The 23855-nt window shown below is 51.3% G+C and overlaps 7 protein-coding genes across 7 annotated transcripts, besides 1 other annotated feature; 3 read left to right on the top strand and 4 right to left on the bottom strand.

Moving 5' to 3' along the window:
* Positions 1-126: 126 nt before the first annotated feature.
* CPAR01_07133 (P450 monooxygenase) lies at positions 127-2030 on the top strand (the record flags this gene model as incomplete). The annotated part of the gene is made up of 6 exons (XM_060491403.1): positions 127-351; positions 427-540; positions 635-734; positions 811-879; positions 934-1536; positions 1615-2030. 6 exons carry the CDS (start codon positions 127-129, stop codon positions 2028-2030), a joined length of 1527 nt encoding a protein of 508 aa, XP_060350277.1.
* A 1586-nt stretch (positions 2031-3616) lies between these two features.
* Positions 3617-4324, bottom strand: CPAR01_07132 (uncharacterized protein; the record flags this gene model as incomplete). The annotated part of the gene is made up of 1 exon (XM_060491402.1): positions 3617-4324. The coding sequence occupies one exon, from the start codon at positions 4322-4324 to the stop codon at positions 3617-3619; it is 708 nt and encodes a 235-aa protein (XP_060350276.1).
* Positions 4325-5892: 1568 nt separating this feature from the next.
* Positions 5893-6835, bottom strand: CPAR01_07131 (uncharacterized protein; the record flags this gene model as incomplete). The annotated part of the gene is made up of 2 exons (XM_060491401.1): positions 5893-6563; positions 6664-6835. The coding sequence occupies 2 exons, from the start codon at positions 6833-6835 to the stop codon at positions 5893-5895; spliced, it is 843 nt and encodes a 280-aa protein (XP_060350275.1).
* Positions 6836-9797: 2962 nt separating this feature from the next.
* CPAR01_07130 (glycosyl hydrolase family 43) lies at positions 9798-11354 on the top strand (the record flags this gene model as incomplete). The annotated part of the gene is made up of 1 exon (XM_060491400.1): positions 9798-11354. One exon carries the CDS (start codon positions 9798-9800, stop codon positions 11352-11354), a length of 1557 nt encoding a protein of 518 aa, XP_060350274.1.
* Positions 11355-14420: 3066 nt separating this feature from the next.
* On the bottom strand, positions 14421-16714 carry CPAR01_07129 (nucleotide sugar dehydrogenase; the record flags this gene model as incomplete). The annotated part of the gene is made up of 3 exons (XM_060491399.1): positions 14421-15638; positions 15723-16171; positions 16453-16714. 3 exons carry the CDS (start codon positions 16712-16714, stop codon positions 14421-14423), a joined length of 1929 nt encoding a protein of 642 aa, XP_060350273.1.
* Positions 16715-17550: 836 nt separating this feature from the next.
* Positions 17551-18030, bottom strand: CPAR01_07128 (uncharacterized protein; the record flags this gene model as incomplete). The annotated part of the gene is made up of 1 exon (XM_060491398.1): positions 17551-18030. The coding sequence occupies one exon, from the start codon at positions 18028-18030 to the stop codon at positions 17551-17553; it is 480 nt and encodes a 159-aa protein (XP_060350272.1).
* Positions 18031-18759: 729 nt separating this feature from the next.
* CPAR01_07127 (uncharacterized protein) lies at positions 18760-18942 on the top strand (the record flags this gene model as incomplete). Its single annotated transcript, XM_060491397.1, has 1 exon — positions 18760-18942. The coding sequence occupies one exon, from the start codon at positions 18760-18762 to the stop codon at positions 18940-18942; it is 183 nt and encodes a 60-aa protein (XP_060350271.1).
* A 2233-nt stretch (positions 18943-21175) lies between these two features.
* Positions 21176-21241: a sequence feature (Short protein (CPAR01_07126, KAK1541137.1) was converted to a misc_feature.).
* Positions 21242-23855: the final 2614 nt, after the last annotated feature.

The following is a 23855-nucleotide window of genomic DNA, read 5'->3' as shown; positions in this document are numbered from 1 at the left end:
GAATTTCATTTTCTTGTTGTAAGCTTTTAAGCGGGCTCTGTTAGCCTTTTGGACGGATAGACGTAATGCAGGCCAGAAAGGTGTTTTACTCTCGAATCACGTTGTACCGAAGTCCGATTGCCCATGATGGAGATCGCATTGGACCTGCTTGCGCAAGCCCGCGGCAACAATTACGTGACCGTTACCGTCGCTGTATTGTCTCTGGTTATCTTCTTCTACTTCAACTACAGCACTCAGCCGTTCCGAGGTATTCCCTATGTCGGGGGTCCAAAGTGGGACATTCTCAATATCAAGGCACAATATCGTTTCGTGACGGACTGTAAGAATCTCATCAAAGAGGGTCTTCAGAAGGTTAGAGATGGTTCATTTGACACCTAAGTCCTCGGAAGGGGAACCTTTATGGCTAACAGCGTCGCGTTCATGTAGTACAATGGACCTTTCCAGGTCATTGGCTACGTGCCCATCACCGTCTTGCCCCCGAGATATGTCCCTCTTATCAAGGACCACCCGAACCTGGACTTCGGAAAGTCTGCCGAAAGAGTATGTCTTGAGTTTCTTACGCTGCTTTAATTATCTTTGGATTTACATGCATGACATGTAAAATGTTCTTTCGGGATCTAACCAATGAACGTAGAGGCTATTTGGGCAATACCCAGGCCTAGACTGGGCGCACAAGATCAATGAGGACCGTATCTTCCAGGAATCTCTGAGAATTAACATGACACAATATCTTAGTGAGTCTCCTCCATGATGATGCCATCTTTCCTCTCTTACTAGTCATTAATTTGTTGCGCTTGATCCAAATCTTAGGCGAGGCCACACCCCTTTTAGCAGAAGAAGCACGCGAAATCCTCAGCGAGTTTTTCCCACAGACAACCGGTAAGCTCGATTCGTGTCCCGCTATTCCTTGGCTGTGGCTAACCCCATCATCAGAATGGACCTCGTACACCTTTGGCAAAGACGCCGCAGAAATGGGCGTGCGCCTCTCAACTCTCGTCTTCCTCGGTAAGAGATTCACAAAAAACAAGGAGTGGCTCTACATCTGCACGCAATACCCACAAGGCATCTTCGGCGCCATCGGCGGGCTACTCTCCACGCCCAAATTCCTCCGACCCGTTCTCTACCGCTTCCTGCCCCAGATCATCGCCCTCAAAAAGTACGGCGAGGTCGCCAGGACGCTCATCGTCCCCGAGATCGAGGAGCGGCGGCGGCTGCGCGATGCCGGTGCTGATGTCAAGTTCAATGATGCGCTGGAGTGGTACTACAAAAACTCGTCTAAGCGCGGCAAGGAGGAGGACTTTGATGCCGTGAGCGCCATGATCTCGCTTGCGTTCGCGTCCACGCATACAACGGTCGATTTGCTGTGCAATGTTCTGTATGACCTGGCGGCTCACCCTGAGTGTATCGGTCCGATGAGGGAGGAGATTGACAAGGTCCTCGCCGAGGATGGGGGCTGGAAGAAGACGACGTTGTATAAGATGAGGCTGATGGATAGTTTCTTGAAGGAGACGCAACGCATGAACCCTGTTCAGCTGAGTACGAACTCCCCCAAAAAGCAGCTCGATAGATTCGCCAGACAAAACTCGCGATTAACTGACACATGAACCCACGTAGCCGCGATGAACCGCTACGTCAAACAAACAACCATCCTCTCGGACGGCACCCGCCTACCCAAGGGCTCGCTCCTCGCCGTCTCGCTCGAGGGGCTCCGCGACGCCTCGCAATTCGCGGACCCGGATGTCTTTGATGGCTTCCGCTTCGCGCGCAAGAGACAGGAGCCAGGCCAGGAAAACCAGTGGCAGTTCACGTCAACGCGCAACGAATTTCCATCGTTCGGGCACGGGCAGTGGTCCTGTCCCGGTAGGTTCCTGGTTGCCAACGAGCTGAAGATTTTTTTGGCGGAGCTGCTGTTGCGGTATGATATCGGATACCCGGCGGGCGTGACGCGGCCGCCGTGTACGTGGTTTGCTACGGAGAGTCAGGTGAATATGGATACGCCGCTGATGTTTAAGTTGAGGGAGAAGGCGTGATGACTTTCTGGATGCAATGAAGATTCTGATGAGCTTCCACGAGCCCCCTTTGTACACGGCTGCGTATCAATGGATGCAGGGTTTGGGTTTTCTTTGGTCATATATGCGGAGTCATATGTTGCTGAACCAAAGTTTATGTAGGATGAAGCACCGAAACAACAACGAATAAAGTGAACACACATAATTCTGTACTTTCTAAAATATCATGATGGCTTCAGCTAGCCGGGACCTTACCGCAAGCCACGTAACCTTGGTTCCGTAATTAACAAGGTCTTTACTCCCTCACGCCTCCTATCTCGGGGCGAACTTCGTACTCATTTCTCACTTTTAATAAATGACCTTTCCCTATATTCTGCGCCGATCTCCCTATTACATATCATGCTAGGAGTCAGCGACCCAGCGTGGGGCGATGATTGCGATCCCTGTTCCAGATTGGCCGTTTCTTGGGCTATTCCAAGTGATGCGTCAAATATATGCAAAGTAGGTGTCCGTGAGCTCATTATATTCAACTTTTTCTATACTAACACTTAACCATGACTCTACTAGACTTGTTCAAGCAGCGCAAAATTGCTGACTTCGATTCCTGTGATATGACTATCGCGGTTGAGCTGATGGGTCAACGACATACGCACGAGAGGGCCAGTGCCTCTTGAAACCAGACCGAGTCGCCCGTTGAGATTCTCCGTCCTGAAATCTCCAAGCCCTCTGAATTGGACGTGATAATTCGCATGGACCTGCTTTCCTGATTGTTCGATAGTGATGTCTTGGGGAATTAGCTAAATATATATAACATATTATATATATTATATTATCCGAATTTCCTATGCCGGTCTTAAGTGGAGTCTCTTAGTCGAGGTAGAGCGTCTACTCGCTATTGGCTACAAAACTTAATATTCTCTATCCACAATAAGTATAACACAGTCCCCGTCAATCTGCCTCATCTTCCCCGAGCATAACCACTCTGAACTTTGCGGCTGGTTTCCGGACTCGTCTAAAACATCGAAAAATATTAAGTGTCCCCGTAAACCGTAATCGATCGTCCCATATCTAGGGAGACCGCTATAATAGACGTATTTAGCTTGCATAGGCTAACAATTAAGTAAGATAGTGTAGTGGACTAGAGCTCCCTATGATTGTAACAGTTACTAACAGTGGTTACTCTTTGGGCTATTGCATCTTCTCCTAATAGAATATACAGAACATCGAGTTACCGCGGGTTACTGAGGCCAGAACATAACCGAGTAATTTACCGTCGTCCTAGATTCTGGTAGAGCCTCGAGTATCGGCAGGGTTCTTTGCCATCCCACATGGTCGATGCAAATATAGTTTCATGGATAATCAGTAATAGCTAAGGAATATTATATGTCATCTAGCTCGGAAGGCCGAAATGCGTGCGAAACGGACGATCTCATCCTAGATTATGCATACACGCCGTGATGGCGACTTGATTGAATATCCCGCTTGATTTCTCTGCTCCCTTCATACCTTCCTCGCCGCCCTCTCACTCCTCATCCCTTATCGTCTCCTTCAAACCTTCAGCAAGCATGTTGAAAATTAGCGCCTCATGCCTCTCCCGTTGCAGGTTGTTACTTCCAGTGCAAGTCGTCCATTCGTTTGTAGTAAGTGATGTCATCCTCTCCCTCTTCCTTTGGCACGTCCGTCTTCTTGCTACAGAGCGGCCGGCACACGCCGATGGCGTTGGTTAGCGCCTTGTCACACTCGTTGTCAACTCTGTAGTTATGGCAGACATCGCAATTATTGTTCGTCTGACGTTCGCAGTCCTGATTGTTACTGCAGCCGTAGTCGTAGCATGAATCTCTCGCCGTCAAGCTGTTGTGGTCGTAGGTCACCAACCATTCGCCGGCTGGCTCATGTTCAGGCAGCCTGAGTGCCGGGTTACGTCTGTTGATACCCTTCGCGAATAGCACTCGGGCGTAAGGGGGGTCGAAGACGAACAGCGTCTCGCCTGTGGCAGTGTCTTTGACCTCTGCCGTGGCAGAAAGCTCATCAATGTTGATGACGTGGTTAGCACCACCTGGAACTGTAGCCCACTCGATTTGTTTTTTGATATGCTTCGCAGTATCAGAGTCGAAACGGGTATCAATAAAATACAGGCTGTTTTTGCTGACTGCTGCGACGTAGGGGGTATCAGGCGCTACAATCTGGGGACCGTGCCAGGCATCGACGAATCTTGGCTTGAAGGCACTTTTGTAATATTGCTCTTGGAAGGTTGGCGAGCCTTCACAAGGTCTGAATGGATTTATAAGCATGGCGATGAACAACCCAATGATCATTCTGGTGGAGACTTGGTGAGGTGAATGTGTTTGAGCTTTTTCCGATGAGAGGTCCTCTTTACTTTTCTTTCCTCTGAGAGAAACGGTCTCCTTTTTATGTTCCAGATACTCAGGAAACGAAATACAGTTCAGGTCTTTGCTGTCATTGTTGACATTTCAGAGCGAAGCTGAGAGAAATGCCATGATGTTGGTTCTATCACAGATGCAGGACGCTAGAGCCCAAAATAGAGCACCGGTCAGAACTGGTCTCCTCAAATTCGCCCGGCTACATAGGATTTGTGTTGGGACTGGATTGTCGAGACAAATCAGAAGGTGACTAACCACGAGTGACCAGGGGCCTTTTATCGACTAACAGTCAATACAAGCTTCGGCCACATTCCTACACCCTGGCATAAGCGACGAAAAGGGAAGCTCGATTCAAGTCGAAACCAACAACTAACACCCAACACGAGCTTTCGGATCGAACGGCACAATCATAGTTTCACGAATACTTCCTTTAGCGTTAGGCCACATCCTCCAGTATATGCCCGGATAGCGGGGTTTGGCCAACAGCCGACGCGCTCCGGACCTTGATCCGTAGCGCCCGACTTCGCCAGCGCAAAACTCAGACCAGCTGTCTCCCAATCTCCCACATTGCTCTCCAACCTCAACTACTCTTGGCTGGCATCTCGTGTAGTTCGCGGTTCATTACTAATGTACACGTATGTCTAGGCATTCCTAGTGCCTCCCTCCTTGAGACCTCTTCGCCTTCTTTGCCGGTGCTAAGCCTGTCACTAAAGTATCTGAGGTAGTCTGGCGTTCGTTTGGAGTACCAAACTGGTGATTCTCTTCGGCAGAGGCTGGGATGGAGTCAACATCTGACTGCGAAAGGTGATAATTGCCAAATTCTTGGGAAAGGCCAGTTTCCGGAAGCTCTGGGACATCGAAATCCAAGTTTGGACAGCATCTGGTCGATGATTGAGCAGAAGATTGGTTCTTAGACTTCATGAGACTAAAGAATTTGTGCGGACGAGACCGAAAAAGCTCGCGCCGATAATGAAGGAGCTGTTTGCGTTTGCGGTTGAAGAAGTATTGCGATACAACTCACTACTCTGCTCGTGAACGTAAATGACCTTGGAAGTCAAGATACGAAAGAACTGTCGGCTGAAATCCAGCTGAGTGGCCGCATGCAGTCAGGTGAGCGGCCTAGACTCGGCTCTGGCCTTTCTCGCAACAGCCCCGGCCCCGACTTTCACGCGGGCCGTAACGGTGGTAACCTTAGATATGTAACAATATCCGCTTGCAGCTTCTGACTACCGAGATACGGTCGATCAGTCCTACAACTGGAGAGTAAGGGCTGGCTGAAGTGTAACAATGGCTCTGGTATCGTACGAGCCACGACTGTTGCAGCAGCTGAACCGCCAGCGATGCTGGCACTCTTCCTAGTCTTGAAGATGGTCAGCCCTTCATGGACAAGTCGGGTTCGTTGCCCGAGGCCGTTGTGCTCACCGGCATAAGACATTGTTCCAGCCGCATGCTATCTATCACTTGAGTTTTATCTGTGCTGATACATCATCCATGTTTTACAGCTAGACTATGTTCCCGAAAGGACCCATCACCACCTGCTCAGAGTTGATACGTTGCGTGTTTTTCCCCAATCCTACTGTATCGTTGAGTTTACCGGGATGAAAGACAGCGAAGGCCACCATGACAGAGAACATCAAGAACGAGTCAAAAATGTACATCATGGCTTCGTGCTGATTGACGAACCCGTACCAACCCTCAGCGAATTCCGTTGCCCTCACCAGATTTCGCACCCAGATAGCAACCACCGAGATGATCAGGGTCCAAACATAACGTCCCCAATGCTGTAAATAAATCGTTTCCCTCTGCGTAGCCCGCTGAAATCGCATGACGAGAGCAAAGTAGACGACCATAACGAAGAGCTGGAAAAGTAGACCGCCCAAGACAACATGGCCTCCAATTTCCATGATCTTTGGGTTTGCAATAACTTGTACAAGTGAACCGCCGATTTGTGTGCAGAAGGCGATAATATCCGTGAGAATGAAGATACTGGTAGGGCTGCACTTCCGCCTTTGATGGCCTAGCAAGGCCTCTTTGAGTCTTCCGAGATTGACGTATATGGTTGCGGAGATGAAGACAGGCGCAACGAGAATGAGCATGAGCTGCAACATGAATGGCTTAGGGGATAAAGGCGCTGAGCCTGCCCAGGCGCGTCCCAAGTGTCCAAATGTGTCACCTATTGAATTTATGTGGAGTTAGATTCCTGAGAAGTCTCGTCGATGCTACAAAATTGAAAGGAGTAGTAAGAAAAAGAAGGCAAATGTTCCAACACTTACATATTCCTCCGAGTACCATCGGTATGAAGTATTTTGTCTTATATCTACGGATCAACCAAACATGAAAGACTGTGATACCTGCAAAAAGAAACAAGAAAATGACACCTGCAGCTTTTGAAGGCGTGTACGGGTAGAAGAGGACTTTCCCATCTTCGAAATGAACGAGACCCATTCTGGCTGAGCCTTGAGGTTGGGGGCCAAGGAGGTCTTTGATAGATGGTGGAAATGTTTCGACACAAATGGAGACTTTTTTGGAATTGAAGTTACGGAAACAAATCGACACAGTAAAGAATGTGAAAAGAAATTGCAGTCAAAGTAGTTTCGGTAATGTTGCTCATTATGGTAGACGAGTCGCAATATTTAAGCAGCAAGCCACAACCGTAGGTTCGTACTCAAACACAGGCGCGCCTCAATGGGAGCCAATCGCTGAATTTTCGTATCCTCGTGTACTAATACGGCCCCACCCGGCTTCGTCGCGCTCATGATCCCACTCGTAGTTTCACTTCGACGGAGCCTTATGATTACATGTACAGCAAAGTTTGATCATGGTGGTGACATGTATCGCGTATGTCTCTGGAGATGCTTGAAGCATTGAATTACTAGCGAGTCCTGGAGCTAGCTGTCCAACCTCCCTCTAAACGGACTCCAGCCAAAGTATGCAAGATCAGGAACGCGCCGATGTCAACCGGCTGCAGCCACGTTGGTCTACCTATCAAAACAAGTTCCCGATAGCGTGGAGACGTGAAGCAGGCATCCGGTTATCTTCATCAATACTTGTGCCTTCCTCAATTTTGTATGTACATGAAAAGCCTTGACTTAGGTATGACGTAATCGATATGCAATATTGAGAAATGATTGAGAATCGGTGCGTTACTACTCTAAGTCGCGATGTACTGCCGCAATTCAGATGGGAGAGTAATATCAATTTTTTTCGAGATCGTCCTCATGTACCAAGAGAATACTACGTACCAGGTGTTGAACCCATGCTGATCATCCTCCACACTCAATGTTCATCCAGTCCATAGGCTAAATTCCTATCTCATTGCCAGAACGGACGTAGATTATCTAAATACCTTCCATCTACTATTTCAGGCAGGGAACTTTGGCTCACTTTCTCAGGCTCTGAGTCTTGGTAGTCTTGAACCTTGGTCTTTTCAGGAGACATTTCGTTGTGCCACTTCTGTGATCGATGCCGAGCTCTGGCCCGCCATGGAAGGTCCCAGTAATCCTCATCCTTCTTCATAGTCTGATAGCGCTCTTCCAGAGCCTCATCCTCAGTCAGGAAATGTGGGCTTGCGTCAGACGAGGGCGAGGGGTAAAATCTGGCGTCATCAAGAAATACTCATGCCCTTTGTATGTACGTTGTAGTGAGCGTCATATAATTCGGAATAATACGCGAGTGAAAAGTCCGGTACATGCCTGGGCCACTTTCAGAACCCTCCGGTACTCTACCAATCGAATGATAACCTTCTATGAGATAGCGTGACCTCTCCCGTCTGGAGTCATATATTTGATGGAGATTTTCAAGCCACTCCTTGAGGCGATCCCTTCCAGTTTGTCCGGGTTCAGTAGATCGAAGAAGGATTGTGACGAGGTCGAGTCCAACATAAGTTAACCTTGATGCAATATAATGTCCGCAGCCCATGTCGTAGGCACATGCCTCAGGGTCAACGCATAGGCTATCTGGATAAAGTAGGCCGGGAAGGTGAGAGGATGTAGAACCTTTACTAAGAACAATTTCTGGTAGTCAGGAATTGCTGCACTGGGCAAACATGGCCGCGTATAGTGTTTTGAGATATTCGTAAACACACAAAATTGCCTGTAGGTCCCATGATTGAAATCTTTGACCGCTGTGTCGATGCAGTGACTCTTTGCAGAGTTGTTGGACATTTCTGTCCATCAAAGCATTGAGCTGGTACCGTAGAAAGACTCGGAGCAGTCGCTTTCTTTCTAGACATGTAAGATTAGCGGCATTGAATCTAGAACAGACGGTCTGACCTTTGAATCTCCACCGGGATTCCATTCGAGATGGGAGGCACAGATACTCCCACGGGAGGAAGACTGCAGTGGCTTTCGTGAGATAGTCCTCAATGAAAAACATGAGTCCTTGATGAAGATTACTGATCTTGGTGATCAAGGCCTGGTTTGGGTTTTTAGAGGCTGATAAAACGGGTTGGTGAATTGATGCGTCGCCCAAGAGAGGCAATGCTGGCGGGCTAAAGCTTTGAAGTTAGCGGCAGACCGTGAAGCAAAGAGGATAATTGCCATGGCGTTCCATCATGCCATCATGAAATTCGGAGGCTAGTAGCTTCTTAGTGATATATCCTTTTGACTCAGTAAATTGCCCAAGCATGATAGGTGAGGCTTGGGTCAGCTGCAAAATTGTACGTGGGCGCTGAGTTTCCGGTGGGAGTCGAACCAACAATAAAAAAAAGTCACGGCCACAAACTGTACCCTGATTTCGGATGGCTGGCAGGGTTGCTTAAGCGCAAAAACGGGGTAAGATCCATAGCGATAAACACGTAAAGTCGTGGGAAAGAGGCAGGCCGTTGACTCTGAGTTCGACAATCTCGTCAATCACAAAGTCTCCGGCAAGCCCCAAGACGCCGCATCAGACGCGAGGATTTATCAATTCCACAACTCCGGCGAGGCCGGCTTCTGAACTAGGGCTACACCCAATCAGGCGACCACAATAATGGCCTGCAGTCCAGCCACGGTGTTTAACCGCTCAGTGTAACGATGCGATACTCTCAAGGTATCTTGATTCTCATTGATTCTTAAATTACATATAGGCGATGAAGGAGAGGCAGTCCCTCCACCGGAGATCCCACCGGTTGGCCCACCGGAGGTTCGCATTCTGCCGTCTAGGCCTGAGGGGAGCCTTGTGATGGTAACATGTCTGCATTTTCTTGCGAATAGTGTATCTTCCGGCTTGAGGGAATTTCATCATTGCGGTAAATGTGGTGGTGCAGATCCGAAGTTCCCTTAGGATTCAGCCACAGGCTGACATCCGATTAGAAGGGTTATTATAAGAGTGTCCCCATGATTATCTCGCATATAGATGATCAACTAAGCTGAAGAATACACGGCAAATCAGACGTTCTTGCAAAGAACAGTCTATGTCTTGTGTCATTATGCTCGTCTACTTCGTCTTCCTCCAGTACCTGGCCTGGGCTGCAGCCCAGATCAACTTCACCAACCCGATCATCTGGCAAGATCTCCCAGACATCGACCTAATCCGCCACGGCGACGCATACTACTATTCCGCCTCAACCTTTCAGTTCTCACCCGGAGCAGTGATCCTACGCTCTTACGACCTCGTCAACTGGGAATACCTCTCCCACTCGGTACCAAGTCTGGAATTTGGCAACACAGAGGGCTTTGATCTCGTCTCCGGCCCTGGGCAGCGCTACAATCAGGGAATCTTTGCATCCTACTTCAACTATCGCAAGAGCACCGACACGTTCTACTGGGGAGGATGCATCGTGGGCGACTGGAAGACTTATATCTACACCGCGCCCGCCGTGGAAGGCCCCTGGACACAGAGCTCCGTCATCGATATCTGTCTCTACGACGCGGGCATGCTCATAGACGACGACGATATGATGTACGTAGCGCACGGCAACACCAACATCTCAGTTGCTCAGTTGAGCGATGATGGTCTACGTGTTGTCAGAGACGAGATCGTCTTCAATTCGACAGAGGAGCTTGGCTACATCGAAGGATCCCGTTTCTACAAGAGGAACGGCGCCTGGTACCTCTGGATCGTCAAGCCAGTCCCAAACCAAATCGTGCTCAAGTCTACAACTGGACCGTTCGGACCCTATGAGTGGAGATGGGTACTGCAAAGCAATGGAAATCCAGTTCCAGGCGCGGGCAACCCGCACCAAGGCGCTCTCGCTAGCACGCCCGACGACAAGTGGCATTACATCGCGCACCTCGAAGCGTACCCAGGAGGCCGCATTCCCGTCCTCGCACCCGTCCACTGGGACGATGACGGTTGGCCTCACGTGGATTTTGTGGATGGGCAGTGGTCGAGCTCCTATCCCTACCCTCTCCCAGAGCACCCAGTCAAGCCCATGACCGGCACAGACAAGTTCGAAACACTCGGTCCTCAATATCAATGGAACCATAATCCAGATAACTCGGCATGGGCTATCAACAACGGCCTCGAGCTCCATACGGCGACTGTCACGGACGACTTCTTCCGCGCTCGGAATACACTCACGCATCGTATTCTTGGGCCCCAGTCTACTCTCACTGTGGAACTCGATTACTCGCGGATGGCGGATGGCGATCGGGCGGGTGTTGTCCTCTTCCGCTACGCTGCCGCTTGGATTGGGATCATCAAGAGTGGAAACAGCACAAGGGTAGCGATGGTGAACAACATTCTGATGATTCCGGATGATGGATGGCATACTGTCAACAAGGGCGACGAGATTGCGAGTGTGGAGGTGAGTGGTGCTATAGTTTGGTTGCGCCTCGAGGTCGGCGTCAACTCGTTCTATAACCAGGAAGGACGGTTTTCTTACAGCACTGATGGTGTCAACTTTGAGCCTCTCGGTGAGTCACACGAGGAAATTGATCGTGGCATCCTCCACTTCATGGGGTATCGGTATGGCGTCTTTAACTATGCCACACTTGCCCGAGGTGGCGCTGTCACTGTCAAGCCTCTTAGCATCCACGAGTAGTGAACGTTCTTCGAGCCTTCTATTGAAATGAAGCTTGGTGAGATGTCAACAAGTGTTCGCTCAAAACAGATCGGGATCTGGGGTTCTCGGTTTTGCGGACATCGTACACTCCCCCAATATGATATTCTTGACAGGTTACAACCATTAATGATCAATCTTAAGCTGCCAGTATTAGAAACAACATAGCACAACTCCTGAACGATCATCGCAATCATCTGAAATGCATATACCTGTCTCATTCCTCACAAACTCAAAGTGACTGGATTCCTGCCACCAAGCACAGGCACACAAGTTGAAAGACCATCGCCCTGAACAAACACCTGCCAACACAGATCTTGTAAACATTCAGCCAGCCGGATGTGCCTACCTTGATGCCCCCGCATTCATGAGGTCTTTCAAGCGATCCGCGTCAGACATCCGACCCTCTGGCATACCTCTTACAATTCAGGTCTAGCCGTGCCGGACAGCCGGAAAGACATACGCGTCCGGGGGTGGAGAAGGGAGATCCATCGTCCGAGAACCAAAAACCCCCTTAAAAGCCCGCCGCGCCGTCCGATCCGGCCCCGCCTCCTGCGCCACCACCAGAAACCCCTCCCCCGGCCGGAAGGCCCGCTACCGCGCGCGCGCGTGTGAAAAAACGAATATTGCTGGGAGCTTGCATTTCATCTAGATTACTCATATGTACTCTGTACGGAAGAAACTCTCCCAAGTTAAGAAACGGCCCAATCTAGAACTCCCGTTGTGGAACCGTTATGTCAATGGGGCAAAAGTCTAGGCCTCTCGTTCCTACGGTCCCCCGCTCCGCCAACGCGTCCTTCCCGCCATGGATGCATGGACGGAAGGACCACTCAAATGGGTGAGAAAGAAGGATAAAGGTGCCGTTCAACAGAACCAGCCGCCTTCGTATAGCAACTATGAGTGTGGCAATTACCAGGCGCTTTCTAGAGCGTACTCCATACGAAATAATTAAGGAACGGAAAGCAGTAATAGTGATGATAGCAGCAATAGCAGCAGCAAGGGTAGTAGCAACAGAAATAGTAATAGTATGGACGGCAACGGTAACAATAGTGATGCCAGAAATAGTGGCAGCAAGAGTAGCAGTGGCGATAGCAGTGAATAGTAATAGTGGAAATAGAACGAAGGTATTGAACGGTAAAGCATTGTACCACCCACTCGTTACTAAACTAGAAAGTCAACTCGCAAAGGTTTGGGTATCTCCAAACAATCCACATCGGCACTTGCTCGGTAGTCTCTCATACAATCCCAGAAAGAAAGTCCACCAAATGGTCAGATTTTACTCCATCACAGCATCAATGCCTCGTTCCGAAGGTGGGCTGTCGTTACACCACGACGCACCAAACTCAGGGGCAAATCTGCAGGCAGAGAGCCAAGCTTTTCTCGGTCCGTTAATGGCGCCAAACGGTCAACCACGCCACCAGCAATCAACCCGTCACTCAATGAGCCGCATCCTCCCATCTACAAAGCGACCATCGCGTAACAGAAAGAAAAAAAACAAAACGGGAGCCCAAGGTACTTGGATCCCCAAACATCCAAACACCATATTGCGATCTCTGGTCTCCCACCGGGTAGAGGGTCAACGTTTGATAGAAAGTATCCGTAGCGTACCCGTAGCGCAAAGGCAAGCCTGGGCGTAAAGTAGCCGTGTGAAACATTGATTGATAACAACGCTCCAAAGTTCGGTGCTTTCAAGGCCTGGTAGATCCCGCCAATTGGGGGGGACGCGCTACATGGTCCCAGCGGAACACCCATCTTATCCACCCGGCTGGCTGGGGGCTGTGGCATATCGCTGGGGGAAAAAAGTTGCAAGGTAATCTATCACAAACGTCTCCGGAAGAGCCGCCGACGGGAATGTCGCAAGATCGTCATCCACAGATTCATTGAGCGCATATTGCAATTTGCAGGTCTTTCTCTCTCGGCTGCCCTCCCGGTCAATACGGTCAATTGACGACTGAGAGTAAAACGGAAGATCGGGCCTGGCAGTTTGTAGAGCCTACCAATTCGTACCGCGTAAAAAGCCCCGCGTATGCGAGTCAATCATCAAGCTATGAGCGGATATCCCCCCAACGAACATATTACCCAAACCCACAACACAATCTCGTCAATCTGGGCGAAATTCCTCCTATATCTGCATTCGTCCTCCGTAAGGAGTACTCCAAGGGTCATTATGGTCTCACAAGCGTCACGCTCAAAATCTAAACCGTTATCCCAGTGGAATACCCGAGGGGAGGGGCCGAGGGGCTCGTTAATTCGAATAAAGTTATAGCGGAGGAACAAAGAACAAATGAACAACCCCAGTCCATCGCCCCCACCAAGGCACCAGGTAAATTGAACCAGGACCCCCGGGGAGCGAATGATCAATTTCTTCCCCGATTCCCCGATAGTCACCCGGAACCACCCAATTTCACCTTTACCGTTTGATTAGTTCAAAAACGGTGGATCGAGCCCGCCTGGGGACGCGCAAGCACCTGTGGCCCCCCGCGGTAAGCCAAATGGGTAGTGCTATTCGGCGGAGATTGTGCCGAGTCGGGACCGGGACATTGTTTACGTTGCAAGCATACCTTCCAGTTTTACGGATAGTGTAAGGTCCAAGATGTGAGGCTCAAGTTCAGTGAATTTGGATATCCGCAAGGGTCTCGGATATTGTTGGTAGCCATGTCACATATCATCGCAGAATTGTCGTTTTGTGAATTGTGTAACTCATGGGTATATTTGATCCCATTATCAGCGATAGCTTCCCACCTCTGCCTCTAGGGCAGTCAAAAGGTCAGAATTACAAAGTTGGCTAGACCCAAAGCTGTCCTCCAACAATGTGGAAGTGAAAGCGAAAGAAACCCAGAGGTTCAAAAAATCATGATCCTCGGGCATAAAAAACGATACGCCGCTCATTGCCTTTGCCCACCGGAACGCCTTACTGTGCAGTTTTGAGGGTTTCTCGTCCAATGGACCTTTTCGTCGTTGTATGTCCGAACGAAATGCAAAGCCTCATGTAGTCTTGCTCATCTACCACTTTCTTTGACTCGTCATTATGATTCTGGCCACGGCACCTTAGATGACTAGTCCCTTGCCGATGCCCTGGACCTGGAACCCAAGCTTCTCAAGGTCGGGAACGGAGACGACGTTACGCCCATCGAGCACAAGACGAGGGCGCTTCATGACCGACGCTGCCCACTCCCAGTCCACCGGGTCGCCCAAGTCTTCGTTGGCGGCATCGAAGTTGCAACCCTTGCAGCCTTCCTGACACTCAGCCTCGGCCTTCATGCGCTTCAATGGATCCGTCGGCGTGTTGGTGCTGGTGCGAGAAACAAATTTCTCAAGTTCGACAATGTCCATCTCGGACAGAGTATCCTTGATGAAAGCTTTGGCCTCTTCGCGGGACGCCTCGGGGCTACTCCAGACAGACGAGCGACGAGCAGTGGTCTGGGCCTGCTTCGGGTATCGGAAATGGTACCAGGGGGTAAGAATACAGATCGCACTCGAGCCGTGGACGGTGTCCCTCCAGTTGGTGTGGACCTTGACACGCTCGACGACACGCTCGTCTGGAATAGACTGACGAACCTCCTCCATCACCTCGACAGGGTCACAGCCAGGGTCGAAGATGGCGATTTCGTTGGGCATCTCGTGAGCCAGCTCAGTGATGATGTGCACAGCAATACTGTTGCGGGTATCGTTGGTGTTCTCTTTAAAGGCAAATCCGAGGATGGCCACCTTCTTGCGGCGCAGGTTGCCGTTGAGAGCGCGGTGAACCTTCTGGGCAAAGCGCTCACGCTGGTACTTGTTGATATCAAGGACACCCATCCAGTAGTCGGCGACAGTGTCCAAGTGGAGAGTACGGGCCATGTAGGCCAGGTTGAGGATATCCTTCTCGAAGCAAGAACCACCGAATCCAACACCTGCGTGGAGGAACTTCTTGCCCAAGCGAGTGTCCGCGCCGATACCCTGGCTAATCTCCTGCACGTCGGCACCGAGCTCCTCGCAGAGAGCACTGATGCTGTTGATGCTGCTAATACGCTGAGCAAGCATTGCGTTGGCTACCAGCTTGGTCAACTCGCTGGACCAAGTGTTGACGGTCAAAATTTTCTGCTCGGGAACCCAGGCGGCGTAAACGCTCTTGAGGGCGTTGGCGGCCCGAATACCAGCAGGAGTGGTAGAGCTGCCGATCAGAATGCGGTCGGGGTGCATGAGGTCGCGCACTGCGGTTCCCTCGGCAAGGAACTCAGGGTTCGAGACAATCTCGAATTCGGCGTCGGGCTGATACTGGGCCATCTGTTCGGGTATTAGTTTCGATTTGTTTCTGCTATGAAGACGGACTATGTTGTGGTTGATGTATTCTTGGGTTTAAGAACTTACAATTTCGCGAATCATGCGAGCAGTACCTGTAGGTACTGTGCTCTTCTCAACAATGACAGCACCATTCTTTGCATACTTGGCGACAGTCTCAGACGCTCCTTCCAGAGCGCTCAGGTCGGCAGTGTAGCCGGCACCGAGTCCGTAGGTCTTAGTAGGCGTGTTGACGCAAATGAGAACAATGTCTGCTTCGCCGATGCATCGCTGGACGTCGGTTGTGAAGGTGAGGTTGGGCTTGCGAGGAGCAATCTTCACGGAGTTGCTGACTGAGGGGAGGAAGGCTGTCGCCTCATTGGTACCATCACGAGAGATGCGGACGATCTTGGGAAGTCCAGCCTCGTGGATAGGGAGATGTGGAGAGTTCCATGCGGCGATACGGTCGGCATTGAGGTCCACGACGTTCACGGTGAGGTCGGGGTTGTGAAGTGCGATCAAAGCCGCCGTAGGGCCACCTGCAATGATTTGTTAGCTCCATCTTGGATCCTATCGAATACGAGGTCTGTATGAGTCCAATTTTGACGACAGTGCTTGCGTCAGATTTAATCAGTGACATTTACAGCATCCACCAATATTAAGTTCGTGACGCCTGCCAGCTAATTCGAATCTGGAGCTAATCAAGCAGTTCAAGCCTTGTAAAACATGGGCTGAACAAGGATGTAGGATGGACAAGAGTCATGGCCACGGCCACGGGGGAGAATTCGATGCCGATAGCCATCGCGACAGTTTCACTTACCAACAAAACCAGCGCCAACGAAGCAAACGTTCTTGACGTTCAATGGCTCAAGGGGCTCCAGATCTGAGGCATCCAGCGATTCGTGATGCTTCAGCTCGGGGCTGCGAGGCCTAGAAGCGGGAGGGGAGGAGTTCGGCGTTCCGGTGCCAGAAGCAGCATCTGAGTGGCCTGCGCTGAGGGCCGGTGATTCGGAAACCATACTGCCGACGGTTGAGGATGAGTCTGTGGTGATGAGGCTTGTACGAACGAAGCTTGCAGCCATCGATCAAATGCTCTGTTGACGAACAGAGCTAACGATAATGGACGAATGATAGAAGGGTTGACGTCCCTTTTTGTTCACTGTGATGAAGGCCTGGGGTATTTGCAGGGTACGCAAGGCCGGTGGGATGTCGACGGGTTCCGAAGAGAGAAATCAAAAAGTGATCCAGTCGATACTCTTGATCAGAGAAACGTGGCTTGAGTTTGCGGAAAGCGAGCGAAAAACAAGTTGTTGTGGTAGTTGTTGATCTTGCTGGCAAGTCGGAGTGACGAGTGTGGCCCTTTTGAAGGCACACGGGTTGGGAGTTTGGGGTGGTGAATGGTGGACACTCTTAGGATCGGACGACGGCCGCGAGTTGTGTAAATTGATGGGTCTGAGAAGTGACTGATAATCGAAAATGGGGTTCTCAAAAGCCCAGAGCTGAATTCCCTTGCGTTGCTTGGCAAGTCGGTTTCTGCTTCCTTTTTCTGCGGTTTGTCTGGTGAATGAACAGCGAGACAAATCGAATCGAGTCGTACTTTTGGAGCGCAGAAGTACAAATTGGCGGGATCGGAAAGGTGGGTGCGGGTGACGGCGTAGACGTAGGACGAACGGCGTACGTGGGAGCGGAAGTGGGATTGGATAGGTGCACTAACGCTCAAACCGGCTTCACATGGGATTGGCGCCCGTTGTAAGAAGTGGCCGATGAAGTTCGGTGATGTGTCCCAGACAGGTGAATCGGGAAGAGAGGTAAGGGAGGTGAGGTGAAGTGAGGTGGGAAGAGCTCTTGGAGGAGGGGTGATCTGGTGTAGTTTAATGTGAAAGAAGCTGGGCAGACGTGGAGCGAGCGGCAGGTTTATTCAAACCCGGAATTTCATCAATCTCCAACGAAAGTGAGGGCAAAGCGCACGAATACAGTAACAGTACCACAGTAATGGCTGAACGGACGATTTCAAGGGAGAAAATGCAACAGGTAGGGCACAGGGGCTCTTTCTTGATATATCCTGCAGGGTCTTGGCTCTTTTTCTTGCTACTCCCCTCCTTCTGTTCCGTCGACGGTGCCGTCCGAGAGTTGTGGACTGTGGACTGTGGACTGTGGACCACGAAGCTGGACAGTCGGGATAGGGGATGGGTGATGGACGATGCGTGATGGGATGGGATGGGACGTGGTGCGTGGATAGGATGGGATGGGATGGGATGGAGTGTTGGAGATGGGCAATGCGGGACCTCAATGTGGATTGGATGGGAGCATGGCATGGAGAGAGAAAAAGATAGGCATGGCATGGGCATCGCATCCTTGTTCGCAGATGGCCAGAGGGAACCAGCGATTTCCCATCCATCCCGGTTGCCGTTGCTGCTCCTTCGTCGTTGCTCCTTTGCTCTGCTTCGCTGCCGCTTTCCTATCCGTACCGGTATTCGTGACAGCAAGCATACTACAAAGTCGGAGCAAGAACAGGGACCAGGAGGTACCAAAGACGAGGACACACCCAGGACTCTTGGAGCAGGAGCACAAAGTAGCGAGACCGGGACCGGGACCAGGTACTTGGCTTTCCTAGAATAGCGTAGTGGACGTGTGTAGGCAAGGCAAGGTACTTGGGTCCGTCTGAGAGGTATTAAACGGTACGCACGGGGTATTGTCACGGAATACTCTTTTCGCCTCTTAGTGAGCCTGACGTGTCCTGACTACCTTCCTTGTGAAGTCAATGTTCGGATAGCCTGTGGGTGAGATATTGGACGATTTTCGGCGGCACTGGGAGCAGAAAAGAAAGCAGAAGCCAGATGCAGCCGGAGGCGCACAAGGGAGTGAGTTAGGCTGTTGTTCGCTGTCGCTGACTCTTCGCCTTGGAGACTTCTTGGCCTTATCGTACGGCAACGTTTCCACCGCTCGAAGCTTGGCATTCGGTACGGCAGCCGTGTCGAATCCCAAGATTCCTTCGTTGTGCAGGTGAAGGTTGCAGTCACGGAGTTTTACTGCAACGTGAGGTACTGTGCATCCGTACGTACGCAATAGACAGCTTCATCGAATAGCGGCTCAGGCCTGGCCAGGGAGGAGAGGGAGCCAGCCGCGCATGGAAAGGTACGTCGTCCGTCACGGAGTGCTCCTATTGCCATGTTTGCTTTTCTGCAAGAAGGCGTCGTACCCACGCTGTACCATTCTCTGTACTCAGACGCAGACCCCGGATACTTGCGGCTGCTGCAGGCGTGGTGGGATGCCCCGGACAGTTGCAGGCTGGCAGCATCACGGACAATGAGATGGCGTGGAAGGGATGCGTGTCCTCCGTTTTGGAAAGTAGAGGGTGGCCGGCCTAAGTGTAGGACGAGCAACGGGAAGGTCTTGGCCCGGTCCCTGAACTCTCGATCCAGAAGGCTCCCCTGTCTGAGCCGTCTCTGGTTCTTTGGGATTCTGCTTTTGTAGTCTCAAGCCTGGATGGATGAGGCTTATTAATGGGTAGGAAACATTCGCTGATGGACCATTTCCAAGCCTTTGGCGTAGTATCTCTGCAGTGCCGATGTTCTTAAAGCTGCAGGCTTGCTGGCAAAGTGGTTTTGCGATGTCAGCGCAAGTTGCTTTGGCGAGCTGCGATGCTTGATATTGACTAATGACAAGACTTTCATTACGTGGTCCCGGGGGAGGCACCGTACAGATGCTCAGGAAAGCGAACGGGGATGAAGTGAACAGAGGGAATGGGAGCCGAAACGGTTGGCTTCAAAGAGCCGTTTTTTTTTTTTTTTGTCTTTTTTCCATCTTGTGTATCCCTTCAATGTTGCGTGGTACATCGGATCGGTACTAGTTTCTAGTGGTGAGATGAAGTACCTCGGTGGCTGGAATATCGGGGCTAAATGGTGAGCCGAGAGGAGCACTGGGGGCCCTCACAAATCTTAGTGATACTCCAGTACGTACGGATACTTGTAACTTCGAGAACAGTTGGAGATTGGAGAAGCACGGAAAATTGGGTTACAAGTATCTACGCATACCCGTCCCTTAGCAGAGTGACTTAAGGCAAGCCGCAAGCGCAGATAAAAGGTGAAATTGAGTGGCCGTTACGGATACATCAGGAGGGGCCCCCGTAGTTGCTTGGCAGATGAGATACGTAGTGACGTCCTCTCGATGCCTTCCGCTCTTTTGCCTTGGGTTCCGTCTGTTCTTCCCTTCTCTCAACTGAAAGCCTCAAATGACTAGACGTCAAGATAGGTAGCACTTTCCTACCACTCTGTCATTGCCATGTCATTGTCCGCGTGCTGACCGTCCGTTCCTACTATTCCTCTCTGTCCCTTGGGACTGCCGGAAACTCAGGAAGTCACTTCCCTTCCCTCCCAGATTAACCCCTGCCACAAAGAGCACGGAACGACAGGAGGAGAGACTCACTACCGGGTCCCAAGTCCCAACTGCTGCACTAGCACGGCACCGCATGGCAGGCATGGCAAGCGTGGCAGGCATGCCAGCAGGGGACCTGAATTTGTCTTAGCCTCACTTGCCCGCAGGCCTGTCAGCTTTTGATTGAGCCTTGCAGTCTGTGACATCATCTCGAACTGGTACCTCAGCCCGAAGTTTCTGGACTTTGTCGATTATGGAAGCTGCTCTTGCTGGTAATGTCTTTTTGTAGATACTGCGGTGCATTGCTACCCGAGCAGTTTCCACGTCCCATCTTGTTTTCGAGATGCGGGAAAGAAGCAGCAGGGCAGGGAGAGATTAGAGAAGAAAGTGCGGCAAGACAGGCAACGACAGGCAAGACAAGTCTAGAATCTTTGGATCATGTCGGAGGCAACTCCTTCAAGCTTAAAGCGCCTCCAAGACTCCAGCAGGTTCACCCCCACTCTGTCAGGTCAGGTTTTGCCATGTCAATATCTGCTGCTTTCTTCTTCTCATCCTGTCTGCTTCACTTCCCGCCAACCTCCGAGATGGCGTGCGCTCGCATGTACATACATACTGGCGCTGCCGCCGCGGCGCTTCCACTGCCCTTGGTTCGGTTTGGTTAAATGCTTAGCAGCAGGTGGTCACAACGTCCCTCTCAAGACTCCGTCGGGAAGTACCAGCGCTCATCACTCCACTTTGTGCGCCTAAGAGACTTGTTCCTGGAATTTCACCATTCTACGAACCCGCATGGTTAATGAACAGACTCCACCCGCCGATCCAGAGTCAGCGGGGAGCGCTCTGCTACATACGCGATCAGAAGCCCATCCGAGGTGCTTGCTTTCCGCCCAGCCGGCGCGTCGCTTGTCTTTCAGACTATCATGGACGAGGTCTTTCGAAATACATGTATTCGGGAGATTACTGACCAATTCCGACTCAGTACTCCTTGCGCTCGAAAAGAGGGAGAAACCCTCCCATCAGCGATCGTCATCTGCCACAACTCCCCTGGCGCTGGCGGAACGCTCTGAAGAATTGGACTCCAACTGACGGCGGACGCTTGCTGCTCGTCGTTAGATACAGCGCACATCCACTCTACTACGCGACGGGTAAGGAAGACGACAGAGATACCCCCAATGGTGGCCCCATTTCGCAATGAACATGGGAACCTCCATCGCCTCAGAATTAAGGTAGGAGACTAGGATCGGTTTGACATACTCGCTGATCGCCATCGCCCGTTTGCTTTGTCGTTTTACCCATACAACCCTCCGAGGGGTCACCCCGACCCTGTCAATCGGCTTCACAGCTCCAATGGGGGGGAGTGCTGAGCCTCTCTCGCTCAGCCATTCTGCGTCCTCCGCCTGTACTATTTCCACCATCGACTCAGGTCACTCTCTGGTGCAAGCACGTCGGTGCAGCCTTTACGGACGGTATACTGCGTAATGGATGAGCTGCAGGCTTTCGTATCCTGTAGGGGGTGCCCCAGCGCCCGAATGGAATTCAAAGCTGACAGCCGCCCGAGACACCACTTGCGAATCTTCCTCTGCCTTCTTTCTCCTCTCCACCCCTCCTCCTAACTCCCGCTCTCCTCCTTCATCGGAGTGGCGGAATTCAGGAGATGAGGACGGGGTTCATGGAGGGACCTTCATTACGGGAAAATCGCATCGGGTGACTGGCCACACAATACCGCCGAGACTGAGACTTGCTAGATCTTAGCGGTTTCTCAAGGTTGTCGCCTCACCTTCTCAACCGGTCGGTTTCCTTCCAATGACCATCAGTCAAAGACAACTTCAGGCCTGCACATCAACAGGGAGCATATGCAACCATCCAATAATCGCCATGGGACAGACACTTCGAGAGGCAAACCGTGAACAGAGGCTCGTCAAGCTCAAATGTCTCGCACAAATGATTGCGGCGTGACATAAATGCCATACCTCAAAGAGTGCACCAGAAAACTCGGCAATATGCACCATGCAGACCTGGAGCAGAAGGAAGACTAACAGACTTGGAGTCGTGATCTTCAGGCACAACAGGACGGATGAGACACTTGCCCATCAGTGGCCAAGCCACTTCACTCGAGCAATTGCCGCGGGGGGTGCCACCACACCTCAAACGAAGCCTGCCGTTGGCTCGAGACTCTCGCTCTTGTCCCACAACGTGACGACGACAGAGACAATTGAATCCACAAAGAGATTGAGAGTCAGTCAGTCTAGACTCTACACTGAAAAGTCCTGACGCCCATTCGCACGGTAATTGCAAGAAGCTTCATTGTACCTCACAATGTGCTTCTGCCAGCGAATGTGCGGCGGCTGGGTACGCAGGCGCTGACTGCTATTGTTCAAAAGGTTCAGACAGAGGTACCACGATAGCTACCAAGATGAAACCGGTTCCCCAGCTTGACGTGCTTATGTCCGCACCCAATCGGGGGTACAAAGTTCGAACTGTGTGAGTGGGCTTCCCAAATGCAAGGAACACATTGACATGCTATCCGTACTTGCGAGGAGATCCCCGTTAAGTCGATCAGTACTCTGCGGTGCCTGATAAGTGCAGATTTTCTTCATGTCTCTAGTCACGACCCTCGGCGTCGATGCCTGCGAATAGTCATGTGTGTTGGCGATGGCTCGCTAGTACCCGACGAGCTCGCGGGGGACGATTCACGACGAAGCGGTCAGAGGCGCCAAGAAGATGATGAAGAAGCAAATCCACAGAAGTTCGTCTCTTAATGGCGGGCAGGCGAAGCTTACGGTACATCAAACAAGAACGGGTGTGTGAGCTGCAACATGCGGTGGAAGGGAGAGAGACACACCGTTACTAGCATGACAACAGGAGTCAGGACTAGTACTCCGTAGCACTGCTCAATACGCTGGTCTGGGCAGGCAAAAGTCACTTGGCCCCCGGACATTAGTGCAGCGGATTGCCAAGTTGGCACCAAGAGCGGAGAGACGCAGGTTCCACCAGGTCCAGCATCATCCCCTGTCGGTGCTGACGACGACTCGTTGATTACAGGCTCGGCAAGGTGGATCGTGGGACGGCACAGAGGTTCGGATTCAAGAAGGCGAGGGAGAACTTGAGGGCTGATGGAGCCTTGTGTCTCGACTTGGGTCGATTGGGTTATGGCGTGGCATTCCGGAGTCGCACTGGAGAGCCCGGAGAGAAGGCGTTCCTTTCCTTTCGCGGATTTACCCTCAATCAGGCCTGGTATGGCGGCTCGCTGTCGTCGTCGGCTCGTCGAATCTGTGCTCGTTGTCGGTTGATCGGTTCAGTCTCTCACCATTCTGGCCCTGTGCCCCCCAACGACTTTTTTCTGATATTTTCCATCCCGATTCAACTGGAGCGCCAGTCGTCCTCCTGGTCAGGCGCCTTTGCTAATTGAAATACTCAAGCCGTTCCTGCCACATTACCCGCGGGTTGTGAAATCCTTCCCGAGTCTGGACTGCGTCTGCATGCTCCAAGACCGTAATCAAGGCTCTTGGTGTGTCGGCGAACGGATACGGCGGCACTCTGCCCAGAGTATTCCCCTTTCCTGTCGCGGGATCGCCTTTTCGCAGGCGAATTAGAATCGTTGCAGTCTTGAAGAAGCTGCAAGTCGCTGGAGACATTCAGGTCTTGGTGTTCTTGGTGGCCTTGGTGTGATGGTGCGGCCTTTGATCCTTCGGATGAGGCGGAATTCAGGGGCCTTATCCCGCCACCGTTTGTCTGTCTTTCGCTGGGTCGAAGTCCGGGGTTGGAAGGTCATCGATTCGTCGGACTTTTGCATCGACACCAAGGACCTAAGCTATTGGCGTATTTTGTGTCGGTGCCGAGTGGTGCCGCGGT

The sequence above is a fragment of the Colletotrichum paranaense genome (genome assembly GCF_030867605.1).
Source record: "Colletotrichum paranaense strain IMI 384185 chromosome Unknown Scaffold_5.1, whole genome shotgun sequence".
In the NCBI taxonomy this organism is placed as follows: Eukaryota; Fungi; Ascomycota; class Sordariomycetes; order Glomerellales; family Glomerellaceae; genus Colletotrichum; species Colletotrichum paranaense.
The sequence above is the reverse complement of the archived record's forward strand: the minus strand, read 5'-3'. Positions and strand labels throughout refer to the sequence as shown.